The 27,729-nt window shown below is 39.0% G+C and overlaps 2 protein-coding genes across 9 annotated transcripts in view; one reads left to right on the top strand and one right to left on the bottom strand.

The window, feature by feature from the left end:
- The window catches only part of LOC133538488 (disintegrin and metalloproteinase domain-containing protein 23), a 125,524-nt gene extending 99,005 nt beyond the window's left edge, over positions 1–26,519 (bottom strand). For 2 of the 7 annotated variants that reach the window (XM_061880151.1, XM_061880155.1), the window contains exons 1-3: positions 20,817–21,353; positions 20,682–20,719; positions 20,484–20,584 (exon numbers count right to left, since the gene is read on the bottom strand). The gene's annotated coding sequence lies outside the window, so the exon portion shown is untranslated. Of the gene's footprint in view, positions 1–20,483; positions 20,585–20,681; positions 20,741–20,816; positions 21,360–26,503 lie in introns of those variants that run through there. The other 5 variants (XM_061880154.1, XM_061880156.1, XM_061880152.1 and 2 more) reach the window with 5 other exon arrangements.
- cmklr2 (chemerin chemokine-like receptor 2) lies at positions 7,864–14,092 on the top strand. Of its 2 annotated transcripts, XM_061880148.1 has the most exons (3): positions 7,864–8,030; positions 12,524–12,621; positions 12,767–14,092. In XM_061880148.1, exon 3 carries the CDS (start codon positions 12,784–12,786, stop codon positions 13,864–13,866), a length of 1,083 nt encoding a protein of 360 aa, XP_061736132.1. In that variant the 5' UTR covers positions 7,864–8,030; positions 12,524–12,621; positions 12,767–12,783; the 3' UTR covers positions 13,867–14,092. The 2 variants fall into 2 exon arrangements, with proteins under 2 accessions (XP_061736132.1, XP_061736133.1); XM_061880149.1 differs by lacking the exons at positions 7,864–8,030; positions 12,524–12,621 and adding an exon at positions 12,649–12,695.
- Positions 26,520–27,729: the final 1,210 nt, after the last annotated feature.

Genomic DNA, 27,729 nt, shown 5'->3' with positions numbered 1-27,729 from the left:
AGACTACAGGAATATTAAAAAAATGTCAATATTCAATAAAAAAATACTTTATTTGAAAAACATGTCTAAATATTTATTCTAGGCTATTTATGCAATATTAAAAAAATTGTGAAAAACTGCATTCATTATTCGGTATTCGGCCTTCGGCCAAGCGTTTGAATTTTATTCGGCTTCGGCTTCGGCCACAAATTTTCATTTCGGTGCATCCCTAGTTTTTAGTTATTTTTATATCTTTTTTTCCAAATAGTTTAAGAAAGACCACTACAAATGAGCAATATTTTGCACTGTTATACAATTTAATAAATCACAAACTGATGACAAAGTGCTGTGTTTTACTTCTTTATCTCTTTTTTTTCCAACCAAAAATGTTTTGTTATGATTAGGAGGTACTTGAATTGAAAAAATGTTCACTGAAAAAAGGTTGAGAACCACTGCAGGAGTGCATTTATCCAAACCTTGTTTTGGCGATATAGCCAAACATCTATATTGCGATATTGCAGCCTCTTACAATAACGATTTACTGTGTATCGTGATATATTATTTGATATATACAGTAAATGACAACAGAAACATTTCAAAACGGTTTACAAAGGCTCCTAACTTAGCTTTTGATGTACACGGTCACATACTGTATTGCGTCAGTTTTATTATTTTCTCAAAACTATTATGACTCAGACTTGCTCATTTACAGTTAATATCTGGTTACTTTTTGTTTCTATCTACACTTCTGTTAAAATGTACGAAGCACTTTAACGACGGCGAGGCGCAGTTGGGAGAGTGGCCGTGCCAGCAACCTAACGTTTACTGGTTCAATCCCCACCTTCTACCAATCACGTCATGTCCGTTGTGTCCTTGAGCAAGACACTTCACCCTTTGGTCTTGATGAGTGCTGGTTAGCGCCTTGCATGGCAGCTCCCGCCATCAGTGGGTGAATGTGTGTGTGAATGGGTGAATGTGGAAGTAGTGTCATAGTACCTTGAAGGTAGAAAAACACTATACAAGTATAACCCATTTACCTTTTGACCTTCTGTTGTTCGGACACTTTACAATAGTTTCGGGCAATATTCCAAACTTGGGTATTGAGCTTAGGTGGGAGGGTTACCAATGCTGATACCGATACTTTGAATTTTAAAGATCATTGATTGATTCGATTTTTGATCACAATTATAATCAGACAAAAACAAAAGGATGTAACATGCGTAACAATATGTGCCCAAGGACTAATTTACTGAGTTTGTAAACAACAACAAAATATCGATTTAACCATTGTAGTATCAACCATATACTGATTACTGTATACATACGATAGTACACACCATAGGATATGCTAACCACTAACAGCAAGCTGGAGTTCTTAAATGAAAAGTAATAGATACAAATATCAACAGTAATGATATATAGTATCATACATATACAGTATATATAATATATATGTATATACTCTATGTAGATATATATATACAGTGTACATACACTATGTGTATCTATACATACACATACATATATACATACATATATATTTATATATATATGTATAACAGTGGGGAAGCACATTGGCAGAGGGGTTATAAATAAATAAATAAATAAATAAATGGGTTGTACTTGTATAGCGCTTTTCTACCTTCAAGGTACTCAAAGCGCTTTGACACTACTTCCACATTTACCCATTCACACACATTCACACACTGATGGAGGGAGCTGCCATGCAAGGCGCCAACCAGCACCCATCAGGAGCAAGGGTGAAGTGTCTTGCTCAGGACACAACGGACGTGACGAGGTTGGTACTAGGTGGGGATTGAACCAGGGACCCTCGGGTTGCGCACGGCCACTTTCCCACTGCGCCACGCCGTCCCTGTTACTGCGTCTGCCTCACAATACGAAGCTGCCGGGTCGGTCCTGCGCTCGGGATCTTTCTGTGTGGAGTTTGCATGTTCTCCCCGTGACTGCGTGGGTTCCCTCCGGGTACTCCGGCTTCCTCCCACCTCCAAAGACATGCACCTGGGGATAGGCCCCTCCCACCTCCAAAGACATGCAACTGGGGATAGGTTGATTAGGGCCCATTTAGTGTTGCCAGTGTGTGAATGTGAGTGTGAATGTTGTCTGTCTATCTGTGTTGGCCCTGTGATGAGGTGGCGACTTGTCCAGGGTGTACCCCGCCTTCCGCCTGATTGTAGCTGAGATAGGCACCAGCGCCCCCCGCGACCCCAAACGGGACAAGCGGTAGAAAATGGATGGATGGTGTGGAGGGGGGCGTGGCCTGCGGGCCTGCCGCTGAACAGGGTGTGCAAGGACCGGCCTCGAAGACAGCGACAGGTGAGTGGATGGCCCAGGCAGGCCTTGTTAACTAATCACATGTCACCTTTATTAGCAGCAGCCGGATTGAGACACGCTGTTGGGGTTGGACTGTAAAAGTTCTCTTTGTCGTGAGGGTTCTCCTGAGTTCGAAAGATCCTCCATGAGCCCGGTAGACAGTTTGAATATAGTCTTTTATTGAAACCCAACAGTCTGGAATTGCTTTTCAGCACTCTCTTTGAGGCGTGTTGCTCTCTCCAGCTCCCAACCCCACCAATGTGTCTCAATCCGGCTGCTGCTAATAAAGGTGACAGGTGATTAGATAACAAGGCCCATTTGGGTCATCCACTCACCTGTTGCTGTCTTCGAGGCCGGTCCTTACACACCATGTTCTGCGGCAGGCCTGCAGGCCACGCCCCCCCGACAGATGGATGGATATATGATAAAAAATATTGTTACCGTCAATATTTGTATCGATCAGTTTACAGTTAAGAGCTCCAAAACAACACATCATCAAGGTAAGACTCCCCTGTCTCAGGATGGTCTAAACCCAGATTACTTTCCCTCTTAGTGGTTAGCATAACCTCCCACGGTGTGTAGTATAGTATGTTTATACTAGCTATTACTTGTTGTCTGGTGAAAATACTTGTAAGAAATACCGTTTTTTTTGCTACCATGGAGGTGAAGACTATTGACTTAGAAGTGACTTTGCACTGTGAAGGGACGTTAGCCGCAAGCAAGAATGCTACAGTGCATTGAAGATGCGTTTGTTATCTTAGCTGTGTCAAATTTGCAAGACACAGCTACAGTATGTGTCAACAACATAAATGATCACAATAACGATAGTATTAATACATCAATCATCGGCCAAATGTACATCAACGCGGTTATATTTGCGTACCACTCGTAAAATGGTAAAAATCCATTTAGTGGTATGCCAAATAATCAGTTGATTAGAATACAGTGTTTTATTTTCCTGTATTCAAACTGTAGCCAAAAATCTTAAATGTATTTGTTAAATAAAACCTCTGGCTTGTTTTCAATTAACTACGCTACAGTATTTTAATGGTGGTCCTTATGGTGGCACTTGGAGAGCCAGATTTTTTTTCTGAGGCGGTACCTGGTGAAAAAAAAAAAGAGTATGATAACCACTGATTACATCATATATCATCTATATCTCGCAAGGCTTGTGCAATACTGTGAGCGAATTGACTAAATAAACAAATGCATCCAGTGTTGTAAACACATGTCACACAGACTGTATACTGCTAGTAATGAAACCCAAAAGGTTAAATTGTTAAGAAATGTGCTTAATTATGTCATTCCATACATTTTCTTTCAGACATTCATTGTTCCCTTTCAAATCTGACAGTAGAACATGTTCAGGAAAGACAGGCGACATAGCGGAGTACCAAGTATGAGCGATTGAACTGGCAAATACTCAAGTTTGTCACCTTGGGGTCACTGATGATGGAGACATTCCAACAAGGCCGTCTGGTTGGCTGATAGCAAAAATAAAATAAAAGCAAGGACACATACTGTACATTATATTAAAAGCCCTCATTTCTAAGATACTCTATTGTCACTGTTTTTTAAGCTTTAGCACCTCAAATGTGTGTTTTTTCTAGACTATTAACATGCCCGCAGCATTGATCACTTTAAAGCAAGAACTTAAATCAGCCTCCAAAGAAAACATATTTGGTGAACCCATAAAAAACATTGAAAGAACAACAACCTTTAGACAATATGCACAGAAAGAACTCTGCTGTGTGAACGACATAGCAACTGTTTATAGGCGGAATTCATAAGATAAAAGATGAAAGAAATAGTCTGGACCAGACATATTTTATCGGATGTTTGAATAACAAAGTCAGATAGCTTCTCCTATATCAATTCCATGAAACTAATCAAATAAAATGTCTAAACTTGATAGAGAAAAGGGAATTTGGCAAAGGTAAGACAAACGGATATTCCAGCGTATCAGCATGCAGTAAAGAGTTTACCCACAGAAACACACTGAAAGTCTACAAATGATATACTGACCTATGGCAGCATTTATAAATGTACCTCAACTAGAGAGTTTCCTAATATATGGAAAGTAATAATGAATTGAGTAATAAATATTTCCTGAGTTTATGAACATAATATACATTTAAGAAAAACGAAAGAAGAGTTTGTGATTTTAAAAAATATCGATGTAATCATAGTGTCGGCCTTGTCCCTCACAGTTTGACTATGCCTTAGTTTTTCCTGTGCATTTGTCTTTGTTTCCTGTCTTTAATTCCTGTCATCACTCATATTTTGCTTCTGTTTCCTGTTTGTCTCCCTGAGTGCTGTGTCCCCTCAGGTGTGGCTGATTGGCACCTGGCCACACCTGGTGTCAATCAGCCAGACACTATTTAGCGCTGCTTTCTCCTCCAGTCAGTCCTGGATTATTGTCGCTAATACCTGTCGATTTCGTGCTACTACTTGTCGCTATTCCTGTATGACGTGGACAGCTTTTCGTCTTTTTGTTCCTAGTTCCTGTTTGCGGTTTGCTGGTTCCTGTTCCCGGTTTCCAATTTGTCCGTTCCTGGTTCGTGTTTTTTCTTTATAGTTTGGACATTAAATTATGTGTTCCTGCTCAATGCCTGCCGTCATCTCTGCATCTTGGGGTTCATCACCTACAACTCCTGACACATAGTAGTATCAACTAGATACGCTATTGTACGTGGTATCATTACAGTGGATGTTAGATGTAGATCAACCAATGGCGTTTGATTATAGTGTAGCCTCCTGGAAGAGTTGGTGCTGCAGGGAATTCTGGCAATTTGTTCTGTAGTGTTTATATTGTGTTGCGGTGCAGATATTCTTCCAAAATGGGTTTGTCATTGTTGTTTAGTGTGGTTTCACTATGTGGCACATTTTTATGACAGTGTTTCCATTGTTTTTACTGCCACCCTTAGTGTGATATGTATGGCTGTTGACTAAGTATGCTCTTCATTCGCTCGTATGCAGTGTGTTTTAAGTCAAGATGATTGTGTCATTAGTTCATTCTGGGGTACAATGAAATCTTGAGTAGGTTTGTTTAATTATAGACTATAGGATTTTGGACTTTTTTATTATGTAAAACGGAACAAACTCAGTCACAAAATTATCAAAAACAAGATAGATTTTTCTAAAATTACTATAAAGATTGAAAGTTGTCATGGTAAATGGGTTATACTTGTACAGTGCTTTTCTACCTTCAAGGTACTCAAGGCGCTTTGACACTATTTCAACATTCACACACACATTCACACACTGACAGGAGCTGCCATGCAAGCATACTTGCCAACTCTCCCGAATTTTCGGGGAGACTCCCAAATTTCAATGCCCCTCCCGAAAATCTCCCGGGGCAACCATTCTCCCGGTTTTCTCACGATTTCCACCCGGACAACAATATTGGGGGCTTGTTTTAAAGGCACTATCTTAAGCGTACTCTACAAACTGGCTTTTCCTCCACATAAACATTGTGTCGGCCCAGTAACGTAATATATGCGGCTTTTACAGACACACACAAGTGAATGCAAGGCATACTTGGTCAACAGCCATACAGGTTACACTGAAGGTGGCCGTGTAAACAACTTTAACACTGTTACAAATATGCGCCACACTGTGAACCCACACCAAACGGTGCGGAGAATATCCGCGCCGTAACACAACAGAACAACTACAGCACTAACTCTTCCGGGACTCTACAATATACACTACCGCTACCACCAAACCCCCCGCACCCATCTCCCGAATTCGGAGGTCTCAAGTTTGACAAGTATGCATGCAAGGCCCTAACCACGACCCATCAGGAACAAGGGTGAAGTGTCTTGCTGAAGGACACAACGGACGTCACGAGGTTGGTAGAAAGTGGGGATCGAACCAGGAACCCTTAGGTTGCTGCCACGGCCACTCTCCCAACGACGTCACACCATCAATCCCACGAGGGTGCTCGGCATTGTCCATGGAATCGGCGCCTATGGCTGCATGGAGCCGAACCCAGCTGCATTCGGGCGGAAGGCATGCAGGGTACACCCTAGACCAGGGGTCACCAACATGGTGCCCGCGGGCACCAGGTCGCCCGTAAAGACCAGATGAGTCACACTCTGGCCTGTTCTAAAAATAGCTCAAATTGGATTAAAGTAAAAGAAAAGGAAAAGTTGTATACATTTATCATATACTTGTTAGGATGGGTGTATTTGTGTAGTCTTATCTGTCATAAACACGTTTATCGTCGCGGACTTTCGGTGCTACGGAGTTCCTTTTTTTTTTTTTTTTTTTTTTTTTTTTTTTACAACTTGAGGAGAGCAGTGACAGCGGAGGCTCTGAGCAGACGTGGTTTGGAAGGCAGAGAGCCTCCACTGTCCCTGTAACAAGCTACAAGTCATTTATGATGCTGTTAATGAGGGTAAAAATGAAACATAAGGTATACATCCTGCTTAGCAGTCCTCCTCTGCTGTCCTCTGTTCAGAGCGGAGTCCCTAGCAACGGCCCGTTTTACTTAGCAACGGTCTGGCAATCGACTGCTGGAATTATTTTTCTGTTGTTTTTCTTGTAATTCTACATAGTCAACCTTTAATGTTTCAATCTACATTTTGTAATAAATAAATTATAAGTTTCATTTGATATGACCAAGACACCTAAAAACAAAAACACAGCCGTTTTCATCAATTTACAAGCAAGTGGGCAACACACATACATTGGAGTGAAGGAATTTTGTGCCCAAATGAGTGCCCACGTTGTTTTATAAATTAGTTTGAGATTCTTTTTTATCATTATTCAGACTGCCTTTCAGTTTTGTAAATATTGACTGTAGTGTGTGAAGTCCTACTTTGGGTCAAAATTTGAGAGTTAGGCCATCCAGTTAGGATAAATGTTATGTTGTTGGTTGATAAAATCTGGATGAAGGATGTTTTATTTTATTTTATTCATTTATTTTTCAGTTTCCCCTCCTGAGGGATTGCCACCTTATTGTGGTCAGGGGGTTTGCTGGCCTCAGTGACTGTAAGAGCTATACCAGCAGGAGCTTATTCTTCAGGTGGGACACCCAAGTTGGACAGGTCTGAAGGTAGAGGCCTGACAAAGTGCAATCCACTACTCCAGGTTGGGGTTGGACACATAGCTAAAGACCCATTTCAATGAAGAAAGCATCGTTACTGTAAGCACAAAAAAAAAGTGCTGGAGCACGATGTGTACACATGATGCCCCCTTCACATTTCTGACTGCCCCCTCATATAAGCATGTCTAGAACCGCCCCTGCTGCTACCAAGACACGAGTCATTTTCTTAAAGGGCAACATGCTAAATGGAGATTTATCATCGTCGCTGCTTGCATGCATTTGGCCACAATATTGCAGGGTGCGATGAAAACATCTGCAACATTCAGGCCGTGCGTGTTTATTGAGAGAGGGTCGCGGCTGTGAGAAGCAGCCAAAGCGCCGATGAATGAACGCATTCTTGTCAGCGAGGTTGACCAATAACAAGTTTGCAAGCCACCGCGGTGAGTGTGCGCGTGCGTGTGTGACGCGTCAGCCGCGGGGACGCGCCCACCACACACATCCCGGCGCGCTGAAAGCCGACAAAGTTTAGTTTGGATGTAGTCACGGAAAGACTGCACACGGGATTCTGCGAGGGGGGAACGTCAACGGACAAGGTGTGGAATAACCAAAGGGAGATCTGTGTTTAGGTGGAGGGGAAAAACACGTCCACGTGCTGCTCCGCTGCTCGGTAAGATCTACTTTAAGATGAGTTTATTTCAAAAGGGGAGTTTTCAACTCCTAAAAGTAATAATAAAGAGTGTACAGTATGTATTTTGTACTGTTTTATACTTCTGGTTTATACAATGTGGGTAACATATATTATATTTTTCAAAAAGATCATACACACATCAAAATAGGATTTTTGTAAAAGCTGGGCGGATGAAAGTTAAGTAGTCACTTGCATCATATTTTTCTATTAAAAAAATGGAATGCATTAAGCAAAGAAATCAAACAACGTACTAATATGATCAACTTCAAGAAAGTATTCAAACTTAAAGTGTTTACAAAGTGCAAAGAAGATCCATGATAACATTCTGAATGTATTTAATCCATCCATTCATTTTCAAAGTAATCTTACTTATCTCACCATATGAAATATAATTTACATCACCAATTATTATTTATTTTATTTGCACCATGGCAGTGGTTCTAAAATGGGGGTACGCGTACCCCTGGGGGTACTTGAAAGTATGGCAAGGGGTGCGTGAGATTTTTTAAACATATTCTAAAAATAACAACTATTCAAAAATCCTTTATAAATATATCTATTGTATATTACTTCAACAAAATATGAATGTAAGTTCATAAACTGTGAAAAAAATACAACAATGCAATATTCAGTGTTGACAGCTAGATTTTTGTGGACATGTTCCATAAATATTGATGTTAAAGATTTATTTTTTTGTAAAGAAATGTTTAGAAGTAAGTTGATGAATCCAGATGGATCTCTATTACAATCCCCAAAGAGGGCACTTTAAGTTGATGATTACTTCTATGTGGAGAAATCTTGATTTATAATTGAATCTCTTATTTTTCAACAAGTTTTTAGTTATTTTTATAACTTTTGTTCCAAATAGTTCAAGAAAGACCACTACAAATGAGCAATATTTTGCACTGTTATACAATTTAATAAATCAGAAAGTGCTGTATTTTACTTCTTTATCTCTTTTTTTCAACCAAAAATGCTTTGCTCTGATTAAGGGGTACTTGAATTAAAAAAATGTTCACCGGGGATACATCACTGAAAAAAGGTTGAGAACCACTGAGTTATGGAGTATTGATTGATTGATTGATTGAAACTTGTATTAGCAGATTGCACAGTACACTCCATATTGACCACTAAATGGTAACACCCGAATAGGTTTTTCATCTTGTTTAAGTCGGGGTCCACGTTAATCATTTCATGGTAAATTGTATATTGAGAGCTATGAAAGAAAAAAGGGTAGGACTAAATAAGCTCTGCTTCTTCCTACACCTTTTTAAACATGTTGAATAGAGAAACTGGAAATGGTGATGTATCATGCTGTATGCATGCATGTTCCAAATAAACTCATATTAAAAAAAAATCTAAAAAAAACACTTTTTCCAAATATATGTGACAAACTACATTAATCTTCACATTGTGTAGCACAATGACGGATATTTTCAACACAATCAGAAGCATATTAATGATTGTATTAGTGCTGTTAAAATATCACCTTTTTAAATAAGGTTCATCACACTTTTGAATTTGGATTAATCTTCACAGGTTGTACTGTGTTATGTGTGTCTGCTGCACTGATGTGCAGTCAAAATAATTTTCGAATCACTCCAAAAAAGAGGGAAATGTTTTATTTAATTGCTCAAAACTTGGTACATTTTAACTAATATCTTATTGATGTGTATTTTGCTAGTAAGCACACCAGTCAGAGTCTCCTCACTCTTCTTTGCATGGACCTGAATACTGACTGATACTTTTATTAGTAGATTGCACAGTACAGTACATATTCCGTACAATTGACCACTAAATGGTAAGACCCCAATAAGTTTTTCAACTTGTTTAAGTCGGGGTCCACGTGACCATACCATTTGTTTTGTTTTATCTCCACCAACCATATAGTACGCTTTCTTTCAGGTAAGGTAAAGGAGCATGAGCGCTCAAAATAAATTACGTGATTAATATATACATGATTAAGGCGACAATTTTTGCATGGATAATGCGACAATAAGGGACAAGCGGTAGAAAATGGATTGATGCTGTACATTATTAATGGGACAATTTTTTGTGATCATTTCAATGAATTCAGTGTTTATTTATTTTTTTCCACATTTTTATACATACCGTATTTTTCGGACTGTAACTTGCAGTTTTTTTCATAGTTTGGCCGGGGGTGCGACTTATACTCAGGAGCGACTTATGTATGAAATTATTAACACATTACCGTAAAATATCAAACAATATTGTTTAGCTCATTCACATAAGAGACTAGACGTATAAGATTTCATGGGATTCAGCGATTAGGAGTGACAGATAGTTTGGTAAAGGTATAGCATGTTCTATATGTTATAGTTATTTGAATGACTCTTACCATAATACCGTATTTACTTGAATGGCCGCCGGGCCGCTAATTAATTTAAAACCTCTTCTCACTCCGGCGTTTACCAAAGGAATGCGGTAAAGGCAAGCACGCGCTAATTATTTTAAAACCTCTTCTCACTCCGGCGCTTACCAAAGGCATGCGGTAAATTTAGGCCCACGCTTATAAATTTGAGTGTAATGTAATGAAAAGCACATTTAATAAAAAAAAAACGTTATTATGGTCTTACATTTACTTATAAATGAAGTCCATGTGCAGCTCCTTCTGATCAAAAGCATCGATAACTTGTTTATAGAAGTCTTCCTTATATTTCTTCAGTTTTAAAAGTCTCTCTGTCTCGATGGAGATCTTCCTTTATTACCTCCTGCTTCCATTGAAAGTCAAGTTTAGAAAACTGTTTTATTTTAGATATGTAATCCTCCATGTTAAAAGTGCAAGCGAGAGGAAAAAATAAACGATCGCTGCTCACTCTTGCTGCTTGTTGTCACTTCTTCTGCAGCCGAGTAGTCGCAAGAAGGATCACTAGCGCCCTTTACCACCAGGAGGCGGGAGTCATTGAATGACTCATATTTGACACACGCAGCTACGGTATATTAATAAAACATAGCTGCTTACTGTTCTTTTTAGCATATTCAATAGCTTGGACCTTAAATCCTACTGAATAGCTCTTAATCTTCTTCCCTTTATGCGATTTCAAATGATTGAAATCAGCCTCCTCCATTTTGAAAATGATGACAGTTGAAGTGTCACTCGTGACGTGACGAGTTTGACCCTGCGGAAATTCTAGACATATGCTAATTATTTTGCGAAACGAGTTTGACCCGGCAGTAATTCTAGGCAGGCAATTCAAGGAAATACGGAATGTTAGGTTAACATACCAGGCACGTTCTCAGTTGGTTATTTATGCCTCCTATAACGTACACTTATTCAGCCTGTTGTTCACTATTCTTTATTTATTTTAAATTGCCTTTCAAATGTCTATTCTTGGTGTTGGGTTTTATCAAATAAATTTCCCCAAAAAATGCGACTTATACTCCAGTGCGACTTATATGTTTTTTTCCTTCTTTATTATGCATTTTCGGCAGGTGCGACTTATACTCTGAAAAAACGGTACTTAAGCCATGTTGGCTTATACCTGTCAACATCTAAATTTTAAAAAATGTCCGGGGGGAGGGGGGTCCCCCACATTTGTCATTGTGCAAATTGGGTTGAGGTTTTTTTTGCCCCCATGTAGGCCGTGGGATCGTTGCTGCTTTTGCAGCCCTTTGAGACAATTGTGATTAAGGGCTATATAAATAAACTCTGATTGATCGATAAAAAAAAAAATAGGGGACATTTCCAGGATAATAGGGAAAACTAAGGGAATTTTATGGGCTACAGGATGTGTTACCCTGATGTTGATCAAGTATTGCTGGGAGGACAGGGAGCTATGCTGCTCTGACGGTATCAGAGATAATTATTTTCTTCTTTTAATCCTTAACACAGGAAGGTCTGCTGCTTTTTGTCCACAAAGTGTAGGTTTGATTCCCAGGCAGGGCCCCCAACCTGCGACCATCGGAGATGTCCAGTGTCAGTCCCAAGCCCAGACAAATGGAAGAGTTGCGTCAGAAAGGGCCTCTGGGGTAAAAAAAACACAACAAAAAAAAAACCCTAAGCCAAATCACTCATGCGATTGACTCGCTGTGGCGGCCCCGGACAGGAAAAGCCGAAGGACAAATATATATTAAAATATAGTGAAGTACTAATTAGATGCCATGTTAACTGTTCTTAGTCAAAAGTGACAAGATTTCAAAAGCAGTACCCATGAGTGTATCAGCCCGTAAAGATACAGTATCAATTTTCAAACACACAACCCATTGTCTAATTTAAATTGTTTCCCACAGCTTGAATTAAAATCCTGTTTCTACCTAACTTAAAAATGCAAGAGAAATAAAGATGACTTTTGGAAAATGAAGTTACACAACAATTATTGTCTTCCTTTCTCAAAGTTCCTTAACCGTGAACAAAGTGAATCATACTCTTGTGGTTTTTCCCGCCTCGTCTGTCAACCATGGTCTCACTTGCCACACAGTTGACCCAAATGGATCTTCAAATTATGTTCCAGGGCTTTCCAGGGCACACCCAACACTAACTTCAACACAGGAACTGAATGAGCCAAGAGAAGAGGAGTCGTGGGCCAATCGCGAGGGTATAAGGCAGGAGGTATGTTATTCTTTACATAACCTTCTTAAAAAGTTATAGAGTCGTGGGCCAATCGCGAGGGTATAAGGCAGGAGGTATGTTATTCTTTACATAACCTTCTTAAAAAGGGATAGCTCGATCACATACTATCAAATCTGTCCTGCAGGTGACCTCAACGCAGTGATGGCAGACTCCGGAGAGGACTACGGAAACTACAGCTATGACTACATGGAGTACGGTGACATGGAAGAACTTCAAGTAGACCACAAGCAAGGAGAGGCGATGCACATTATCTCAGTGATCATCTATGTTGTTTCGTTTGTGCTGGGCCTGATTGGAAACGGAATTGTCATTTGGGTGACGGGATGCAAGAGCAAAAGGACTGTTAACAGCGTTTGGCTGCTCAATTTGGCATTGGCCGACTTTGTCTTTGTGCTCTTCCTCCCCTTCTACATCGATTACATCCTGCGGGACTTCCACTGGGACTTTGGTGTGGCCATGTGCAAGATTAATTCCTTTGTGTCGGTGATGAACATGTACGCGAGTGTTCTGTTCCTTACAGTGCTCAGTATTGACAGATACGTGTCGCTGGTCCATCACAACTGGTCTCAGAGGTGTCGAACTGTAGCTAGAGCCTGGATGGTAAGTGTCGGCGTGTGGGCTATAGCTGCCGCCATGAGCTGCCCTGCGCTCATCTTTCGGGATACAATGCGCTTACATAACAAAGTGGTGTGCTTTAACAATTTCCACGCAAAGAATGAACGTTCAGCAGCTGTAAGTCACATTCTGATAGTCTCCATCCGAACCACAGTGGGCTTCCTTCTGCCATTCTCTGCTATATGTGTGACCAGCATCCTTCTGACCATGAAAGTCACTCAATCTCAAGGCTCCGTTCGTCTGTCTAGCTTCACTAAAACAGTCTCCGCCATGATCCTGGCCTTCTTTTTATGCTGGGCTCCTTTTCACATCTTTAGCTTGATGGAGCTATCTATACATTCCTCACTCTATCTACATAACGTACTTAGAATGGGATTCCCTCTGGCCACCAGCTTAGGCTTTTTCAACAGCTGCATTAACCCGCTGCTCTATATGCTGCTGGGAAAAAAGGTCCGTCACATTCTGAAACGTGCATGCCTGGACATAACTAAAAGCTCCCTGAGAGAACTCAGCCAGTCTGTCTCGGCCACTGAGATAGAGTCTCTGCCGGGGGCCCCTCAAGACCACAACAGTGCACCAGAGGAACCTGTAGCGTCATCAACTCTGTGATTGTTGTTGGAGATATCAAAAAGACCGGCTATTATTACCTTCCAACCATTACCATTCCATCTGAGTTAGGTGTTTCCCTACTCTATGTAATTTGGAGGTATTTGTGTCTTCAGACAACAATTCATCTTTTAGTACAAAGAAACTCTATGGACTATCTTTACATTAGGTTTTACAATAGTCAAACACAGGTGAGACATTCGAAGGAGTATTAAAATGAAAAAACAAATGTCTGCCCCAAAAGCTTGTCTCTTGAGATCTGCCATATCTTAAAGAAGACCTTTTATGCAAAATCAAATTGTTTTTTACAGTACATGTTGATACCTGTTTTTTGTATTTGGGATCCCTATAAGTGCCGTAAATTTGAAATCAAAACATGCGAGGCATGGCGGACATATTTACAAAACAAATTTGCTTTCTTCAAAACTTGCTCCAAACGAGTCTTTGGAATTTGAGATTTTAGTTACAATATTTTGCCTTAGTTACGTCAGCAATTATCTACATATGTGGCAGAGGATTACGCGAAGAGCTTTGCGCGAGTCCGTCATTTTCTCTATTCTCTTGTTGTTGGGCAGACCGGCCCATACATGCTAAAATCCTCCGCTGTTACCATTTCTCATAAAAAGTAGCATGTATGGTTCTAATTATATCTGTCAGTAGACTCGATATAAAGGGCTATAACTACAACATGGCCAACGAGGTAGAGAAGCAGTCAAAGGGGGCTTGGCCTGGAAGAGGACTTAAGCACGTTAGTAAGACTGCCCACAAAACGGCGAATTATATGTTATGTAGAGGACAGGGAAGTGTTTTAAATGTAGGGGGGAAAAAATCATAATATGACCCCATTAAACGGGTAACACTACACAAAAGCAACAAAATTGACTATTTCAGTTTGGGTAGTTGTTACCTTGAACAGACAAATATTTGTACGATATCTACAAACCGCTTAAATTGATGGTAATCTAATTATTTATGTGTAAAAACACTGAATATTGTGTTTGTGAAACTGACTGTATACAAAACAGCAACCACGTTAGCGACTTTCCTTTTAACAGTATGATTTTTTTTCTCTCAAGATGCGTCATTTTGACTTATTCTTGTAAAATGATGTTTGGACAATATTCTTATTGTGTTTTTTGCTTATTTTCCAGCCTGGCCGTAACACTCCTTTGTATGAATATTCATCTGAGATATCATTTATACGAGAGTAGTCTGTGTACAGTGTATATAACAGTATTCATTCCACTGAAAACGAGTGAACCTACAGCCATTATTTTTTAAATTACTAGCGACACAAGTACCAATAAGTACTGTCATAGTTAAGGGTGACATGAGTGCTTTTGGCACTGTGGTGCTGTGGTTCATACATAACTTGGAATGTGCCATGTGACATTCTGAGTTGCAGCATGATCCCCTCACTTTGGAAATTGGTATGGTGGATGGAATGGTAAGGAAAACAAACCTTATTTGAGGAAGATGACAGTCGCCAAAAATAATAAGAAACTGTAAGTAAAATATTTATAACAATAGTAATCTTGAACAAAAATATTCAACTTTGGGCACCCTTTGGACATGTTTACTGTGAGGTGTACGTACTTAGACACTAATGGTTGTTATATTTCAGAGGACAGTAAATCCTATATACATATACATATATATATATATATATATATATATATATATATATATACACATATATATATATACATATATATATTTATTTATATATATATGTATATGTATACATATATATATATATATACATATATATATATACATATATGTGTGTATATATATATATATATATATATATATATATATATATATATATATATATATATATATATATATGTGTATATACTTCACGGTGGAAGAGGGGTTAGTACGTCTGCCTCGCAATACGAAGGTCCTGCAGTCCTGGGTTCAAATCCAGGCTCGGGATCTTTCTGTGTGGAGTTTGCATGTTCTCCCCGTGACTGCGTGGGTTCCCTCCGGGTACTCCGGCTTCCTCCCACTTCCAAAGACATTCACCTGGGGATAGGTTGATTGGCAACACTAAATGGTCCCTAGTGTGGGAATGTTGTCTGTCTATCTGTGTTGGCCCTGCGATGAGGTGGCGACTTGTCCAGGGTGTACTCCGCCTTCCGCCCGATTGTAGCTGAGATAGGCGCCAGCGCCCCCCGCGACCCCAAAAGGGAATAAGCGGTAGGAAATGGATGGATGGATACATATGTATATGTGTATATGTATATATTTATGTGTATACGTACTGTACTCCAAGTTATCTACAAATTTAATTTACAGAGTTTTGTGATAAAATAGTCCTTGAAATGTGAGGAATGTACTCACTTTTATGAGATTCTGTACATAATCTGTGGGATAGTCAAATAAAATACAGAGTCTCACATTAAGGTATTTTAAAATGTGTTTTTTCATTCGAAAGGGAAAGATGTGTTATACAGTTATGTAATTGAAGTAGAATACACAATTTACGGTATTGGACTAATGAATACTTGCTGCTAAAAGCTCTTAAAGGTATTATTGTATTCCACATCTATTCCATTTTTTATTCCAACTAAAAATATTTAATAAATGTGCTCTACTGTACATTGTTTGGGTTTTTCAGTGTTTTTTCTCTGATGTCAGTGAGTTACGTCATTAAAGCTGTGAACCTTTGTTTACAAAATGATCTTTCCTCCAGTCTGGTAGTTAGTTAGACAGGACTATGACATACTTCCAGATGTGCATCTTTTTCCCCATGCATGCAGGACGTGATTTTCAGCCACTTCCTGTTATTTCACACTTGTGAACTCTGACCTATATATATTGACATAACATGTCCAGACTGCGTATCTTTAGTTCCTCTTAAAAACATCTTTAAATGTATGTGCAACTCTTTAAAACATGACAAGCCACTTGCCTTGTTTACAACAATGGCTTTAATAGTGGACCAACTAAATCTGCAGCTGTCACAACTGGGTGTATCCACTTCAAATATTGCATCTAAAAATATTACAGTATTAATGATGATATCATTTGACCAGAATTTCGGTCAATGTTCAGACTTAATGAACGGACCAAATTTATTCTCCTTCCACAGTTTAAGTCCAAAAGAAGAGAACAGTTGTAAGGATGCGATAATTAAGATGATGCACAGATGGCAATAATCGACAACAATAGAGAACAATTTCCCTTGTGATTCATTAAAGTTTGTCTAAGTTGAAGTCTTGTCTAACAATCGTTAAAATACAGTGATTGTGATGATGGTCAATCGTCTTCGTAGCAGTTAACAACATTTATGGTGTGCAGATATTCCAGTGCCTTGCGTGGCACTTATTTTAAATTGTCTCTGACATTAACTTTGAAATTGGGTCAATCACACCCATGTTTTTGATGTACTGTATCATTCTGCCAGCGTGCCAGGATCCAATTTTATCAAAGGAGGCTTGACTTCAGCTAGCAATGGTAACAATATGTCACTTCATAAACTCACAAATTGTGTTTGTTAAAAATACAATGCATGGCTTTGTCTTTGTGCTGAGTGACCCATTTTGTGTGCAGCATCCACTTTGTGTTCAACTTGTTTTACTAATGGATTACTGGGATAATTAGACTTGTCCAGTCCTTTCATTTGGTTACAAAGAACTTGTAATTACCCTCCATTTAATTCAAAGTTACTTTTGGTACAAATGGGTACACGATCACTGTTATTTTAATGGTACATTTGACTTAAGGACAGAATGTCTTTGGATTACAACATTCCATGTTACAAAGTTTTGTGGTTATAAAAGACCTCCCATAATATAATTAAAACTTAAATTTGGTCTGTAAGCAAACAATTCCCTTTACAGCTACATTGAGAAGGGATAAACATTGCTTCTAAGCTAAGTTTTAAAGAGGAACTACACTTTTTTAAAATATTGCCTGTTATTCACAATCCCTATGTAAGAACACTCAATCAATCAATCAATGATTACTTATATAGCCCTAAATCACTAGTGTCTCAAAGGGCTGCACAAACCACAACACAAACCACAACGACATCCTTGGTAGAGCCCACATTAGGGCAAGGAAAACTCACACTCAGTGGGACTCACACCCAGTGGGACGTCAGTGACAATGATGACTATGAGAAACCTTGGAGAGGGTGGTCAAGCCCCCCCCCCTCTAGGGGAACCGAAAGCAATGGATGTCGAGCGAGTCTAACATGATACTGTGAAAGTTCAAACCATAGTAAATCCAACACAACCGTCTTTCTTTTTTATGCATTCCAATTTGTAATATACTCTAAGTACGAGATGGCTAACAATGAAGCTCAAGGGAGTAAGTAATCCATTGCACACATAAAGCCCTCCTAGAAAAAATTAAAAAAACGGTCAACAATACATCTCGTGACCTGAATTTTAACGAAGTATCAGCAACATTTTTGTTAAAAGTGCTAACATAGAGGAACTACTTGCATACTTGCCAACCTTGAGACCTACGATTTCGAGAGGTGGGCAGGTGGGGCGTGGTTAAGAGGGGAGGAGTATATTTACAGCTAGAATTCACCAAGTCAAGTATTTCATTCATATATATATATATATATATATATATATATATATATATATATATATATAAAATAAATACTTGAATTCCAGTGTTCATTTATTTACACATATACACACACATAACACTGATCGACTCATTGTTGAGTTAAGGGTTAAATTGTCCATCATTGTTCTATTCTCTAGCACTATTTTTCTCAGCATATGCATGTACAGTAGATGGCAGTATTTTCCTGTTTAAGAGTGTCACAACATTGCTGTTTACAGCAGACGAACTGCTTCATGGTAGACGAAAACGTGACTGCTGTTGTTGTGTGTTGTTACCGCGCTGGGAGGACTTTAACGAAACTGCCTAACAATAAACCCACATAAGAAACCAAGAACTTGCCCTGGATCATTCTACAGTTATAATGTCATTGGGCAGACACGCTGTTTATATTGTGGGAAAGCGGACGTGAAAACAGGCTGTCCTCACTCAGGTCCGCATGGAGCTGGAGGGGGCGTGGCCTCCAGCTTCGCCTGAATTCCGGGAGATTTTCGGGAGAAAATTTGTCCCGGGAGTTTTTCGGGAGTCGCCCAGAAAATCCGGGAGGGTTGACAAGTATGACTACTAAAGTTGCCATGATCACAGATAGGTAACCAGCTTATGCAGATATTGACTCAGTTAGGTGAGATTCTGCATTGCCTTGGAGTTGGTAAAAGTTGATTGCAGATCAGGCCTGGACAAATATTTTGAATGGGATTGAACTCAGGACTACTCAGGAGCTTGGTATTGTGAGGCACATGCACAAACCCCTGTACCACCGTGCTGCCCGATTATTTAATCAGTACTTGATTAATAAAATAATAGCCGCAGCCCTAGTCTGTATTTCAAAATCTTCTGAGGGCAATGCATCAGAGAAACAGAAATGGATTCTGTCCTCGTCTGACATTTTGGAACGCATTACTAACAAAAACCGAGGCACCACTATGGCCATGAGAGCCGTCACTTATGCTTTTACTGCATGCCCTTAGGCAGTGACATACAGTCAGGGAAGGCAGGTGAGGCATAGAAAGAAAAAAAAATGTAAAAAGAAAAAGTGATTATACTTCATAAAGTTATTTTCCATTTAACTTCACCAGTTTTGATTATTTTTATTCAAAATCGCTGAATTTTCACATTTGCCGTTGAAATACTGAGAAGAGACTTGCGGTGAGTCAGCAGTTGAGCCTCACCATGGATTGCGCAATGACTAAGCTAACTGCTGGCTGCTGTGCAGTAAGACTGTATTGCTATATGAATTATATTATAAATGTCCACAGTTTAGTTAGCTGAGGTGTTGTACAGTGTATTTTGTCAACAACTGTATGTGTGTAACGTATTTCTTGTGCTGAGCAATCATAAAACGGCTGCGAAGACGCACTGTGTGAGGCACCTGTTCTCCCAACCTCATGGTGGTAGAGGGCGCTACTGATCCCAGGGATCATTCTTGCGATTACTCGGCTGCAGAATAAGTGACAACAAGCTACAGTTAGCAAGTCAAGTGCAGCGGCAGCGATCGTTTATTTTTTCCTCTCCCTGGACTTTATAAAACAGTTTTCTAAACTGTACTTTCAATCAAAGCAGGAGGTAATAATTAAAGGAAGACCAACACCGGAGCTAAAAGGTTTGCTTCAGACAGTGATCTCCATCGAGACAGAGAGACTTTTAAAACTGAAGAAAGATAAGGAAGACTTCTATAAACAAGTTATCGATCCTTTTGATCAGAAGGCGCGGCGCATGGACTTCATTTATAAGTAAAGGTTAGACCATAATAATGTTTTGTTTTTTTATTAGATGTGCTTTTTTGTGTGCTACAGTTTTTTATGTGTAAAGAATGCTGGTATGAGCTTTTAAATATAACCCGTTAACTGCTGCCAATCAAATGGTGAATAAGATACTCTTTAGGATTCATATGTTTATAAATCTGACTGTGATGAAGTCAGTGCCTCACCAGCCATGGACTTCACCACACGTCACTGCTGTAGAGACCAGGTTTTTTGTTGATTCTATATTTTGGCGTGGGTCAATGAGTGTAGTTACTTCCTGCTCACTTGATCTTTCTCTCTCTCCAGGAAGATGGCATCCACTGATGTTCCACAGGCTGTGGGCAGTAACATTGTGCTGAGACCAGGTGATATGTATCCTCCCATGCCTAAAGGAAGTTAATAAAAAGTGGGTCTCAGACAAAAGTGGGTTATTTTTTTGTTGCAAGTATTGTAGTTTGAAAATATGCAGATGCAGAATCTTACTTCAGTCTGTGAAGGTTTTCTTCAGCGACACAGAGCCTCTGGTAAAAAATGAGTTTGAACTGAGAAGATATGCTGACTCAAGTTGCTGGCGCAGCATGCAAATTCATTGTGAACCGGCATGTGTTCATTTGTTACCTGCATGTTGATTTTACAGTTGAAGGTCACACTGTTGGTGCTGTTGTGGGAGGCCTGATGGATGCGGAGACTCTTGTTCGAGCAGAAAACATGCTGAGCCCTCTGAACAGGGTTTGCTGTGCACTGGAGAGGTATGGTACAAATCCTACTTCAAGAGCACTTATCCTCCCCCTTAGCTCTGAAACATGATTCATTCTCACCGTGGCCAAATGACGTTGCAACATATAATACAATACAAGAACACCCCATGGTGTTCTACTTTTTCCCTCTGACTAGAAATGACCTTTGTAGTATACCCAATGAGTAGTGCTCAAAATACATAGGAAAACATGCTACAATACAGGTACCGGTAATACAGATATCCTCAACGTTTTATCAGACAAATGCTCAATGTCTGCAGGTTCCCCTAAAAATGACATTTGCGTGTCAGTCTCCTATAGCACAGGTGTCCAACTCAAGGCCCAGATTTGATCCTTAATATCACTTCATGTGGCCTGCAAAACCCTGGAAATAAAGTGTGTTAATAAAGCATTTCAACTTTTTTGCTAACTGTATTTTTATTTTTTTTAAACTACTGGATGCACAAGCTTAGCTGTAGGAGACAGAATAAGGGGCTTGAGGGGCAATATGTGTGTGGGTGTGCCTGTGGGTGTCACATTGGTATAGGTGGCCGTTTGCATAATTAGGTATTTTTATGGAAAACATAAACCTGTGAGTCAGAGTCGTGGAGATATTACAAACCCTGTTTCCATATGAGTTGGGAAATTGTGTTAGATGTAAATATAAACGGAATACAATGATTTGCAAATCATTTTCAACCCATATTCAGTTGAATATGCTACAAAGACAACATATTTGATGTTCAAACACATCAATCAATCAATCAATGTTTACTTATATAGCCCTAAATCACTAGTGTCTCAAAACAAATAAACATTTTTTTTGCAAATAATGATTAACTTTAGAATTTGATGCCAGCAACACGTGACAAAGAAGTTGGGAAAGGTGGCAATAAATACTGATGAAGTTGAGGAATGCTCATCAAACTCTTATTTGGAACATCCCACAGGTGTGCAGGCTAATTGGGAACAGGTGGGTGCCATGATTGGCTATAAAAACAGCTTCCCAAAAAATGCTCAGTCTTTCACAAGAAAGGATGGGGCGAGGTACACCCCTTTTTCCACAACTGCGTGAGCAAATAGTTAAACAGTTTAAGAACAACCTTTCTCAAAGTGACATTGCAAGAAATTTAGGGATTTCAACATCTACGCTCCATAATATCATCAAAAGGTTCAGAGAATCTGGAGAAATCACTCCACGTAAGCAGCATGGCCGGAAACCAACATTGAATGACCGTGACCTTCCATCCCTCCGACGGCACTGTATCAAAAAACACATCAACTCTAAAGGATATCACCACATGGGCTCAGGAACACTTCAGAAAACCACTGTCACTAATTACAGTTTGTCGCTACATCTGTAAGTGCAAGTTAAAGCTCTACAATGCATATCGAAAGCCATTTATCAACAACATCCAGAAACGCCGCCGGCTTCTCTGGGCCCAAGATCATCTAAGATGGATTGATTCAAACTGGAAAAGTTTTTTGTGGTCTGACGAGTCCACATTTCAAATTGTTTTAGGAAATATTCGACGTCGTGTCTTCCGGACCAAAGGGGAAGCGAACCATCCAGACTGTTATCGACGCAAAGTTGAAAAGCCAGCATCTGTGATGGTATGGGGGGGCATTAGTGCCTAAGACATGGGTAACTTACACATCTGTGAAGGCACCACTAATGCTGAAAGGTACATAGAGGTTTTGGAACAACATCTAAGCGCCATCTTTTTCATTGTCTTGCTGTTTATTTCAGCAAGACAATGCCAAGCCACATTCAGCACGTGTTACAACAGCGTGGCTTCGGAAAAAAAGAGTGCGGGTAACCTGTCTCCCATCGTAAATGTGTGGCACATTATGAAGCGTAAAATACGAAAGTGAAGACCCCGGACTCTTGAAGGACTGAAGCTCTACATAAAACAAGAATGGGAAAGAATTCCTCTTTCAAAGCTTCAACAATTAGTTTCCTCAGTTCCCAAATTTTTATTGAGTGAAAGGTGATGTAACACAGTGGTGAACATGCCCTTTCCCAACTACTTTGGCACGTGTTGCAGCCATGAAATTCTAAGTTAATTATTATTTGCAAAAAAAAAAAAGTTTATGAGTTTGAACATCGAATATCTTGTCTTTGTAGTGCATTCAATTGAATATGAGTTGAAAATGATTTGCAAATATTGTTTTTATACCCAATCATGGTAAAATGTGATATTAGGGAAATGTTTGTATAGCCTAAAAACAAAAATGTGTTTAAATGTTCGAAGATGTCACAGCAATGTATAATAAAAGACACCATAATAGATGACAACAACAAAGTAAAAAAGACTACTTAGAATTTGGGATAGTTTTACACTGACTTTCATATCTTAACATACCTGTGACTGTTGCAGGTGGAGAAAGGGCGTTTAGCAAACTAAAACTACTTAAAAAGGGAACTGCACTTTTTGGGGAATTTCACTTATCGTTCACAATCACTATCATCAATCAATCAATCAAAGTTTATTTATATAGCCCTGAATCACAAGTGTCTCAAAGGTCTGCACGAGTCAAAATGACATCCTCGACTCGGATCCAACATCAGGGCAACAAAAAACTCAACCCAATCGTCACAATGAGAAACCTTGGAAAGAACCGCAGATGTAAATATTAAAGAAACGTAAATAAATGTCTGCTTACAGCAGAGCCAATAGGAGCGCCACTATTCCACCCATAAAATCCAAAATAAATAACCATTCAAAAACCGCCAGCAGTTCCCCATTTACATTTTGTGATTTGAATATTAACCAATTATTAGTTATATTGTTATAATAAGCGCTAACACAGACAAACTATTTTTAGCAGCGCCATGATTACCGGTACTCCTGTGTGTGGCCTGCTGCTTCCTCGCTTCCTTGCTCCCTGTAAATTCATTGTAGATCAGAAATCATGCATCTCACCTGGACAGAAGAAGGGTAAGAAGCTATTCCGACAAGTTTGGGCAGTATGACAGCCTTTGAGGACCTGAAACTGGCGAAAACGACACGAAAGGCGCTGGTCCCCAGCCTGGTTTCTTTGTGAGGATTATGAGACATTCTTTATCTAAATGGGAATATATCAACATCCCAGCAGTCGGCATCCTAATGACAGCAGACCTTGCACGATTAATGATGTTGTTTTATGTTTGTTGGCTCTCATAAAGAAAAAGAAAAGCAAACGTTTTGTGTCATTCTCGCCAGTTCCGTGTCCTAAATGACTGTCTAAGTGTATCATCTTGTCGGATTACATCCTCAGCAATCTACATTCCAGGTGAGAGGCATGATTTATGACTTACAATTAACTTCCAGGGAGCAGGGATTTTTAGAGTATAAGTCTCTTACTCTTTTTAACAACATTGTTATTCTGAAGCTAACCAATAATAAATAAAATACTTCTAAATGCGACTTCTTGAACTGGTGGGGTAGAAAACGGATGGATGGATTAAAATGCGTGAGAATGATTTATATTTTCAACGTTGTTTCTAACACGTACCATGAATTGATTAACGTGGACCCCGACATAAACAAGTTGAAAACCTTATTGGGGTGTTACCATTTAATGGTCAATTGTACGGAATATGTACTGTACTGTGCAATCTACTAATAAATGTTTCAATACATCAATCAATTAAAACTGTCATTACCTGAGGAATTATTAGTTACTCATTGTGTTAAGCAATGTCAGCTAAGGTTTATCTGAGAGCCAGATGCAGTCATCAAAAGAACCACATCTGGCTCGAGAGCCATATGTTCCCTACACCTGAAATAGACTAAAAGCAATATAAAATATAACATATATAAGTAATATTTACATAATACATGTACATCAATCCATCCATTTTTTACCGCTTGTCCAGTATATGATATATACTGATATATTAAGCGTTAGAAAATGGATGAATGGATATATGTTTATAACATATATAAAATATATAACAATTACCATGTACAATATTACAGTATACGTAACAGCTGCAGCATAAAATAGAGAGTAAATCCAGCAGAAAATAAACATTATAAACAAAGAGAAGTAGCTAAAATAGAAGGTGTCAGGTAATAGACAGATATCATCTATTGCTGTATGGCGAGTGATTACACAGCTGGATGAAGTGGGGAATGACCTGCATTTTTAGAGTGATTTAGAGGCAGAATGGATTGCACACGTTAGCAGCATTGTTAGCCAAGTAGAATGAGCTGAGTAATTACAAATTAGAATGTAAAAACCCCCACAAAAAAACATCTATTTTCTTGTTTCTGATGAGGATTGTGAACAATAAGCAAAACTTCGAAAAAAGTACAATTTCCCTTTAATGTGCAGTAAAACCATACATATTATATCTAAATAATTATTATTAGTAAAAATCCATCTATCCATATTCTACTGCTTATTCCCTTAGGGGTTTTGGGGGGGGCGCTGGAGCCTATCTCAGCTGCAATCGGGTGGAAGGCGGGGTACATCCTGGACAAGTCGCTACCTCATCGCAGGGCCAACACAGATACATAGACAACATTTTCACATACTAGGGCCAATTTAGTGTTGCCAATCAACTTATCCCCGTGTGCATGTCATTGGAGGTGGGAGGAAGCCGGAGTACCCGGAGGGAACCCACGCAGTCACCAGGAGAACATGTAAACTCCACACAGAAAGATCCCGAGCGCAGGATCCAACCCAGGACCTTCGTATTGTAAGGCAGACGCACAAACCCCTTTTCCACTGTGCTGCCCAGTAGTAAGTATTCGTAAAAATATGCATTAATTTTAATTCAACTTTTTATCAAAAGTATCAAAATAATTTCACATGAATAAAAGAGTGTGATTTGGGAGGGAGGGGGGCTCAAAATAAAATTCAGCTTTGGTCCCCAAAAGGTGTAAAAATGCTGGCCTGTTGTAGAACACATTTAATGGTGATTCTTGCCATTTTCAGTCAGCCCAACATGTGGGGTCAGTTTAATTTAATAATAGCGCCACCATGTGGTGAATTTGCCAGTAGAATAGGGGTGCGTGTTTAGACAAATGTTCACCCTTTTGTGTGCAACGGTTCAGGAGTATGTCTTCAGTTTTTCACATGACTTTGTTGTTGGCATCACAATGACTTAAACTGAGGGAAGACACTGGTTTTGTATTGCAACTTGGTATTGTTTTTACTCCTGTTATCACCCAAATGATTTGATGGTTGTGCATTTATATCTACTGCGTGTCCTGTTGTCTGCAGAAGGAGTACAAGGCTGTGATAATGGAAGCTATGTTTACTTTACCTCAGAGTCCCCACATCAGCAGCAACTGCAAGGTTCTCAATGTCCTTCACAAGTAATCATATTTAAGGGAAATGCTTGGAGTAGGAAAAGTGACTGCAATCTACATTATTCTTGATGTGCCATTTTGCTGTCTCTGCACTGTTGCCACTCAAGTAGCTGCACTTGACGTTGGGTGTAAGCCAAGAGTGGACGCTATCAAAGAGAACCCACCTCAGGTTCTATTTCTAATAGGAGCTGATGCTGGCTGAATTACACGCACATGTCTCCCAGAGGACAGTTTTATAATTCATCAAGGTTGGCTGTTTTACCTTTCAGCAGCAGTTAAGCTCTCTCTTTCTATACATTGGAGTATGACATCTTAGAAAGGCAGGGTTGTTTCTGGGGAAGAAAAGTAAAATGACCATTACCATACTACATGTGGAAAGTATAGTACATGACGTGACTAAAATACAGGTAAACCAGGGGTGTCCAAACTTTTTCCACTGAGGGCCGCACACTGAAAAATCAAAGCAAGCCGGGGCCATTTTGATATGTTCTTATTTCAAAAAACAATACAATATATTTGTAAAAATATAAATTTAGGCCTCCACTCAGGCTTGATCCCAGGGACCCCAAAGGATTTTGGTCAAAAAAATATTTAAATTGTGTCATTATTTTGTATTATTGTTATTCAAGGTTTAAATCTCTAGATCAACATATACCTTTTTAAAGATTTAAGTTGTATTCCCTTTTTGTCAAAGAAAACCCTGTTTTGTTATGGAAAAAAAAACATAAAATATGCAATAGTTTCCCCCAATAGAATTTTAAAGTGGAATATTTGAGATTATAGAATAATTGGAGCCTTAAAAATGTCAACAACATAACACCATTGATTTCAATTTGTTATTATTTTTTAGCAATGACACACAAAAGAAATCGCACTAAAATGATTGGGGATCCTAAAGGATATATATATATATATTTTTTCACTGTTTACTTTAAACACAATTGCCTTGAAATCAACTTTAGATCCATCTGTCAATTATAACTTTTATTGTTGTTTATGTTTCATGTTTGTTCTTACAAGACCCTTTAGAAAAAACAACAACTTTGTTTTATATATGGCAAAAACCAAATATGCAACATTTTCCCCAAAACATATCTCAAGGTGGAATATTTAATGTGACATTGATTTTGTTTAATTATTATTTTTTTTAAGAAAATAACAGCATGCATGGCAGTTTTGTGTTATTAGAGTAAACATTGCAACATTTTTTGTCACATTTCACCTGTTTGCTCTTTCATACCACTTTTTCTGTTTTAAATTTTTTATAATCGTATTTTTATAATGTGCTTAAGGTCGTTAAAAAATTACCCGCAGGCCGCAAATGTCCCCCGGGCCGCACTTTGGACACCTCTGAGGTAAACAATAAAATGAAAAAAAATCAGTTTAAAAGAAAAGAAAAGTGGGTTGTATGCATACAAAAATGTGCATGGTATGTCTGGGATGTACATCAACCGACATTAAACTGCATTCAAACACAAAGGTCAATTT

The sequence above is a fragment of the Nerophis ophidion genome, linkage group LG19 (genome assembly GCF_033978795.1).
Source record: "Nerophis ophidion isolate RoL-2023_Sa linkage group LG19, RoL_Noph_v1.0, whole genome shotgun sequence".
NCBI classification, from domain to species: domain Eukaryota; kingdom Metazoa; phylum Chordata; class Actinopteri; order Syngnathiformes; family Syngnathidae; genus Nerophis; species Nerophis ophidion.
This window is presented reverse-complemented; position numbering and strand designations above follow the sequence as displayed.

Bases quoted from the DNA above. Each gene is read 5' to 3' on its own strand.
- cmklr2 (XM_061880148.1), top strand. From the start codon at position 12,784: ATGGCAGACTCCGGAGAGGACTACGGAAACTACAGCTATGACTACATG.